The sequence below is a fragment of the Hakea prostrata genome, chromosome 1 (genome assembly GCF_041222555.1).
Source record: "Hakea prostrata isolate BN-2017 chromosome 1, UWA_Hpros_2, whole genome shotgun sequence".
Taxonomy (NCBI): Eukaryota; Viridiplantae; Streptophyta; class Magnoliopsida; order Proteales; family Proteaceae; genus Hakea; species Hakea prostrata.
In genome coordinates this window covers 27,927,023-27,935,286 of record NC_142600.1, presented here as the reverse complement: position 1 = coordinate 27,935,286, position 8,264 = coordinate 27,927,023, and the positions used below count along the sequence as shown (strand labels likewise).

General features: G+C 36.6%; 1 protein-coding gene across 1 annotated transcript; it reads right to left on the bottom strand.

Moving 5' to 3' along the window:
• Positions 1-2,977: 2,977 nt before the first annotated feature.
• On the bottom strand, positions 2,978-8,059 carry LOC149028582 (small ribosomal subunit protein eS1-like). Its single transcript, XM_089137890.1, has 7 exons — positions 7,921-8,059; positions 7,793-7,840; positions 7,593-7,698; positions 4,357-4,494; positions 4,056-4,241; positions 3,658-3,858; positions 2,978-3,230 (listed from the first exon to the last, which is right to left on the bottom strand). The coding sequence occupies exons 1-7, from the start codon at positions 7,929-7,931 to the stop codon at positions 3,138-3,140; spliced, it is 783 nt and encodes a 260-aa protein (XP_088994016.1). The 5' UTR covers positions 7,932-8,059; the 3' UTR covers positions 2,978-3,137.
• Between the last annotated feature and the right edge of the window lie 205 nt (positions 8,060-8,264).

Genomic DNA, 8,264 nt, shown 5'->3' with positions numbered 1-8,264 from the left:
AGATCTCCAGAATTGTTCTCTGCTGAGACTGCAAGCTGCTGTTCAGGCACTAAATGGAGAGAACCATCTAATTTGGACTGTATTACTTCGAGTTTAGCTGCTGAAGTACATAAACTTTCCTCACATTTTCAGGTTTTAAAGTTTGTTTTCTTGTTCATAGGTGTGATAATGCCCAAGCAGACAATCTTACTGGAGGGTCTAAACTTTTTTCTATCTATCTTGCCTCTAATAGAGTTACTTTTTTGGCTTTTTGTTTTTTGGTCAAGAAGAGATTTGCTCTAAGGATCATTTGTTACTTCATAATATGTTTTATGGGTCACTTTATTTAGGATATAATAGTTGCTTTGGTAGTAAGGATACAATAGTTCTCTCCTCCTTAATTAACAATTTGTTAAGGGAAGTTTTCCTAAGCGTATGTTTCCATCCCTCAGCCACATATTTAAGAGAGCGTCTATTTATGAATATTAATAAAATAAAGAGCAAATTGTCTGGCACCCCAAAATGGAGGCTTTAAAGCACTGACACCCCACTTTATGTTTAAAAACACATCCTTAATAAACACACTAGTCTTCTTGTCTTATTTTTTTAATAAATAGTTTATGTCGGGATTTGGTTTGTTTTCGTCTTTTTCATTACCATCTCTGAATTCGTCTTTGGTCGTGAATAGGTTACATTTTCATCAACTTTGCAATATCCAAACCATTGTGAAGCAAAAGCTTGGCCTTCATTTAATGATCGATTCGTCACAAGCCTCCATTTAGATCTACCTTTTGGCCGGTGGTTCCGTTTCTTGGTCTTTCCTGGTCTTCCATATATGTTCCAAATTTGGTAGTGGGCTTTTGCTTCATCCCTGATCTAATTTATGCTTTTTATCGTGAAACCTTATTAAAGAGGGAAATAGTATTTATGTGAAAGACGGGAGAGAATAATACTTGGGTATGGCAAATTAAGACATAAGAAGTTAATGGCTTTTACCTTTGTGGAGGTGACTAAACACGGCCATCCTTGATTCCTTGCCATTTGAGAATTCGGATGTATGTGTGGACCCGTCCATTAGATCAAACAATCTTTCAACTCCTTCGAGATGGTCTGCTCTTTGAGATTGTCATGAGATCCGGGAAGGCTTGTTCAAAGAAGGAAGTGGTTAGTTAGGGGTGTGTTTTGTTCTGGTTCGGTGTTTTCCTCCTCCTTCCTCTTTATCTCTATGATTTCTTGGGATGTCAGGTATAATGGTCTTTACAAAATATGATTAACCAATAATAATCATTTAACGAATAGGACTTATGTATTTTTTAAATATAAGGGGTGTCATGCTTTAAGGCCTCCATTTTGGGGTGGTGTAATTTGCTCTAAAATAAATTATAAATGGGATAATTACTATTGCCCCCGTACTTTGATTTTATTACTAATGTATCCCGTATTTTGAAAATTACTAATCAACCTTTAACTTTGTATATATTACTAATGCCCCTCGTTAGTTCCGTTAGTTTTTGATGTGGCATCTCCATATTTTTTAAATCCCAAAATACCTTTTTACTTATCTCTTTACTTATTTACCCTTTTGTCAAGTTACAGTAATACCCTTAATTAATTGTGAGAAAAAAATAATCATAATTTACTCTAAAATTAATCACCAAAATAAAGAAATAATAATTGAATAAAATTAAAATAGAAACCGAAGAGGAGGGAAGATAGAATTCAACTCAAATTTGGAAACTGAATATCACCTACTTCGTTAATTCCTTCTCGGCAAGATTTTGTGGTTTCGTCAATGGTGGGTTAGTAAAGCGGTTAAAAATCTAAACTCCCATGGGGAGGTGTTACGTTTCGTTTCCAATATTAAAAAGCACCAGTCCCCCCAATTTGTGGTTTCCTTCCCTACGTATGCTAGAGGAGAAGGTGGGAAACCAAATCGATTTGAATTTTGCCAATTTCTTTAATTCAAAATAAATAAGTTTAGTGAAGGTGGAAAACCAATATTTTTTTAATTCAAAATAAATGAAGTTAGGGTAAAATTGACATTTAATCTCGTTTTTATAAATGGGGTAGTATCGTCTTTTGATTTCTTAATTTTAATGAAGGACAAAGTGGACATTACATATTCAAACTTAACGGCTACTTCACACCGTTACAAGGAGGGGGCCACAGTAATTTTGTAAGAGAACATGTATTTATTAATAATAAAATCAAAGTCGGGGCCGTAATTTCCCATTATAAATAGATCTCCCTCTTAAACATGTGAAAGAAAACACCTCTAATCGGGATAAAAGATACTTTTACTGCAAAGAGTCACATTTTCGATACCATACAATATGTACAGAAAACAATAGCGACACCTTGAGTCAACATTCATTTAAAAAAAAAAAAACCGTTCCCTTCACCGAAAAAGTACAGTTCCCCAAAGGAATTAAAGTTTTATTTTTGGCCAAATTAGGGGAGTTGAAGCCTTGAAGGCTTAAAGCCGTAAACCCAAAAACCATGTCATTGTAGAAGCCCATTTTAGAGATTCGTTGGAGGCGAATAGAAAAACCAATTCTGGCTTCATAAACAAGGAGAGCTAATTCTTGTGGTTACCTTAGGGTTCATTGAGGAAAGACCCTTGAGCACACATCATGACCCTGGGGGATTAATTGGGAGTTTCCATCACCAAAATAGAGGAACATATGTGACACAAGAAGAAAAAAGGGGAAAAAGAATGCAGCTTAATCGTTTGACACGAGAAAATGTAAAATTTATAACCAGAGGCTCCTGTAATCAACAATCACATCAGTGCTGATAAACCCTTGCCTGCGCTCTCACTGGGCCGTTCTGATGCAAGGGCTACACAACCACGGACCAACCCCTTGTCCAATAGATAAAGGTTATGCAGTGACAACCACAACCAGAAGGCATTGAGAAAAGATGATGCTATTCTCAGATCAACACCTCCAGAATGAACAGATTCAGTTAAAACTTAAAAGCCAATGGGTCGAAGACAAGGCAAAAACCACATTCCTGTTCCTCAAAATCAAATAACTTAACCTTCACAATGTATGACCAAAATCGTTTTCTGGTTGAGTTGCTCAAATGTATCAAGGACAAACAAAACTTCCAAATCTTGAAAAGGACAACAAAAACAAAATCTGCGGAACATCCATTTAAGCTCCAACTACTTCAGTTTCCTCAGCCACTGGTTCATCAGCTGGCCTGTCCACCTTCACACCAACATCCTCCGAATAATCCCCATGAACCTGCAAACAGAGAACGGAATAACTAAATATCGAAACACTTTCAAATGATAAAGGGGCAACTCACACATGTAAACACAGATGAATCAAAATGTCATCATGATATTTTTTTCAAGCAATTTAAACCCTTGCAGAGAACATAGAGGTCCAATGCCAGATATATCAAGCAGAACATTTAAGCAACAAGTACTTTATACTTCAGGCAAGCTGGAACAGTTCATGAATAAGAAAATTATGACAGAAAAGGACCAATGCTCCTTCAGGTAATGCTTTGTATACAAACAACCCCCCCCCCCCTTTTTGTATTTATGTCTATGTTTATTGTTTTGGAGGGAAGAAAGAGGGGGGGGGGGGGGGGGGGGGGGACATAAAACTGTACATGTATAAATGTTAAAAACTGAACCGGAACCAAGGTCAATGAGAGACTTGCCTCCATCAACTTGCCAAGATCAAACTTGGGAGCTTTCAGAATCTTAACCTTTCGAATAAAGACATTCTGTAGAGGGTAAATGCTGCTAGTGGCCTTCTCAATTTCCTTCCCTATCATCTCAGGGATGAACTTCTGTACTAACTCCTTCAAGTCACACGAGGTTGCCTGGTTTATCATAATTTCTCTCATCTTCCGGCGAATCTGATTGGAACCCCAATAAAAATCCATATTATGAAAGTCAACCAAAATTCACATAATCTAACATAGTAAAATGCAAATGCATTACAAGTGTATATGGCAAGCCAGAAAAGCAGGAATAATATCAAACCATACACATACAAGGTATGGAATAATAGAAAAAACAGAGCTTGCAAGACAAAATAATAATAATAATTCACCTGCCGGATCTGGCTTGTTTGTGCATAACACGTTCGCTTAACCTGGTTAGGTCGCCTTTTTGTAAATCCAATGCAGAACATCCTCAAAGTATAATTGTCTGTAGTCTTCACATCAACATGTGCCTCAATCAAGGTCTGCCACTTACGTACCAAAGACCTCAACTTGTCTGTAGTGAAATTCATTCCCTGAGAAAACATAACTTTTTCAGCACATATTTTCCTATGATCTTTTCAACAATAAGTGGGCAGCTGTAGGAATGAGGGAAAAATAAAATAAAATAAAGATATAATATATGATTACCCAAAAGTTAGTGAGGACATTCTTCCCTTGAACATCTTCAGCTCTGAGTCGGATCTTCCTATAGGATTGATCCTCATCATTCTGAAGGTCAGCAAGAGAAACCTCAAACACTCTGTGCTTAAGTCCTTCAGAGGCAATCTGGAACAGAAAGTAAACAATTTAAGACTTAAATTATTCTAGAAGCATCTGTATCCACAGTTATCAAAGCAGTGAGGTGAGCAACGCATTTGAGAGCTCCCCAAGCACCATGGTGCTTAAGCAGCCGCATGGCATCATCTTGGCAAACAAAGCATTCTAGTGCACTTTTTTTTTACAACCATTCTATTTGGCACAACTAGCATGCTAAAACTTTTATAGTTCTACTTATAAGCTGAACAAATACTAAGGAGTCATGATAATGCAAGACTATCATTAAACAAAAGTTCAAAAAATAACATAAATTCATCCCATCATAATAAAACCCTAAATAAGCTTTTACCCTTTTGAGGGTTAGGTTTCTTTCCCTTTTAATGCAAAAATGATCCCATGCTTCTCGTTTCAAAGCAACAAAGTGAACTACCAACAATATGAGGTGTTGCAGAAATCCTGATCATATCAAAGAACCCAAAAAATGAAATCTAAATAGAAAATGTCAAAAAAGTGACTGCACAGCCCACAGGACATCATATGGCATACAAGGTGTCCCCCTTGGCATCACCTAGAGACACAAAGTGTACATTCTTTTGCATACACAAAAAGTGAGCAATTGCCTTGGGCCACCTAAGAGAGGCGTCTTAGTTATGCTTCAGTAACTATGTTAATACCAAACCAAAATAAACAAATTATATTCTATTCCATACTTGAAATGCTTGATAAAGCACAAAACAGTTAACATCTTATGTAGAATCCACAGGTGGATGGAAGAAGAATGAGATGCAAAACCATCAAACCAATGCATATGGACCACTACTGGACCAGTTAATTCAAGTTACCATGTGCAGATACATCATACATATAGAGTTAATTGTGTACATTGGTCCAGGCCTCCACAAAGACAGCCACTGAAATTCTTTGAGCAGAATAAATGAATATAAGAAATATAGAGACTTTCTAGCAAAGTAGTAGAGAAATTCCATATTCCATGTTTTACACCTGGGATAGCTGAAGATGAGAGACATGGACTTAGAGAGCCATTCCCCAAACCACAACCCACCCCCCAACCTCAAAAAAAAATCCTACAATTTTTTCTCTCTTCTTTTGTTTCCCTTTCCCTTGCTTCAAGTTCTGTGAAGATTTCTAAAGGACTGAGATAATCCAAATTCAATAATAGAAAACACTGCTTAATATGGTTCCAACTTCAGGGGTTTAAAATGCATGAGTTCATATCTGCTCAAGGTTTGGCTGGAGGGCTTCATGTTCACACAATTCTGTATTTCTTCATCAAATCAAAAAGCATATAACACCCATAACAACCCCCTATAAAATTCCAATTCTAGCCCATTCTGTCAACTGAGCAATGATACTTGCAAATCTCCTATTCCAAATCCAATTTCATGGATCACTTCTGTCCCTCGGAATCCCATAAAACTTGCACCAAAGCTTCTTCATACATAGCCCCTACACTTCAACATCATTCGAAGACCTGGTGCAGCACTAATTTGAAGATTTCCTCCAACCTCATAATTTGGTATTGCTGCCATATATCTCAATTCAGCAGACCCGAAATTGGTCAAAATTTTCAGTAGTGTCCACAATCCAAACATCACAGCTTAAATAAATAAAGAAAATATTATCAGACTCAACTCTTCTTCCACCCTTTTTCATTGTTGGGGCAGGGATTCTGAAATCAGAGTTACTAATTTGCCTGGGGTTACATGTCTACCAAATGTTCCCAAATCCAAGCTACAGATAAAAGAACTATTGTGCAGTGGTTGACTGCTTATTCATTAGAGCTGATTCCAAAATTTTTCTATTGAATTTATGGGAGCTTGACCATCATCTTCAGATTATCTCCTTAGGGTTCCAATCTTACATTAGTTAATGTCAGAGGCACAGGAAAAGCAAGTTCCACCAGGTGACCCAAAATACCAGCCAAGCAGAAGTTATCCAACCAGTCATGAAAATAGCCGATAAGCTTGCTGCAATGGATAGAGAGACAAAACAGATGAAGGGAAAAACTAACAACCAACAGTTAATAATGTCTAAAAGAAGGTATCACTTCCATTTTGGCAAATTTAATTTACAAGGACCCTTGTAGATCCAGCTGAAGATAAACATGGTGATGAGATTATGCGGAAGGATAGAGGATTAGGTAAATCATGTATTAAGAATTAAGACCAGACACACAAAACAGAATGCATAACAGGAATAAATATCGGGATTGTTCAAATTCGTCATTATTCCATAGTCTATGGTTTTTCCATTTACAAGCAAACAACATATGACAGGAAGAAGGGACAAGAATGGCAAAATGATAATGAAGCAGGATAGCATAGTGAAATTATAAAAATTAAATTCAACCCCAAACATAATTAAGAGGTTTAAATTCCTAGTCTCCACTTCAGTATTTCAGATCTAGTGTTCACCAGCTACTAGTTCACTTTGTTGCAACAACTATGAATGTTGGTTAAACTCAAAACCCAACAGTAGATTTAAATGTATCTGAGAACCAAAAAACTACAAGAAATTTGAAAAATCATATATTTTAGCAGAAATCAACAGGGAAAAGTATCTAGGAAATATTCTATCATCAGATATAATTGAAATATGAATAAATATCAAATATAAAAAAATAAAAATAAAAATTAAAAAGTGTTTGATCCACCAGTGGACCGTTTATTTCTCAGATACAACGTTACAGTAATTGAAGACCAGTTACTAGTCATTTCATAAAACTTTTCTCGTTCAGAAAATGCATACAGAACATTGTGGGCATCAAGTAGCAGGAGCGAATCAAGAAATTGCCACATATATCACACCTACATAAATCTAATTTTCCAAATAAGGCCACGCTCAACCAGGCTCCATCTAGTAAGAGATAAGAAGCTTATAGAAAAATTGAATAAAAACGACACCATCTCATTGGAGCATCAAAAGCCCATAGTTGGCGCTAGCAATGACAAATAAAGGTCACATTTTAAGATCCCTGTCAACTAACCCTAAGTTCCAACTCCAGTACGCCACTAATACAGATGCCTGTGGATTAGTGGAATAAACACAATTAACGAGGACGTCGTAGCAAAGGAGAAAGTCATAACCTTGGTCCCCTGCGTTCTCGAAACTAGGGTTTTCCCGACATTTCTAGTGCTGAAGATCGAAGGAGCCTTGATATCATACCAGTCCTTCTTAGTGAAAGGATCAACCCTGTGAGTTGAGAATCAGAACCATAACAGGTCAGCTTGTGAAAAGATGACCGACTAAAAAAATACAAGTTAACGATGCAAATGTGACAACTTACACTTTCTTCTTTCCTCCTTTCTTTCCCTTCGAAATCCTCTTGTTCTTCCTGTAAAACACAAATACAAACAATCAGAGGCAATGAAGACAGAATGCAATTAAGAGTCGAGCAGATTGATATCGACGTACCCGACCGCCATTGTAAACAATGTAGTTAGAGCAGCTTCGGAAGCAAACGCTCAAGACGACGCCTTTGATAGCTGAAGAAACCCTATTTGCCGAAACCCTAAATAGAAATAGAACATCTACGTGGAAGGCGATGACATCAAGTAGGAACAGAAACAGAGGGGGAAAGGAGTATTAAAAACGTTATATTACACAAAACCCCACATATTTTACTAATTTCGAATATTTCTCTTCATGATTTTTTTTTACGAAAATAAAATTAATTAATGGGAAAAAGAAAAGTACTTCTTTTTCTGTTGGAGGCAAACAGTTGATTTATAAATTGAGATGAAAACGTATAACCTAAA

Bases quoted from the DNA above. Each gene is read 5' to 3' on its own strand.
- LOC149028582 (XM_089137890.1), bottom strand. The intron at 4,495-7,592 runs GTTATGACTTTC...TTTCTGTTCCAG, and splicing joins CGAGAACGCAGGGGACCAAG to ATTGCCTCTGAAGGACTTAA. The intron at 4,242-4,356 runs GTAATCATATAT...ATGTTTTCTCAG, and splicing joins ATGTCCTCACTAACTTTTGG to GGAATGAATTTCACTACAGA.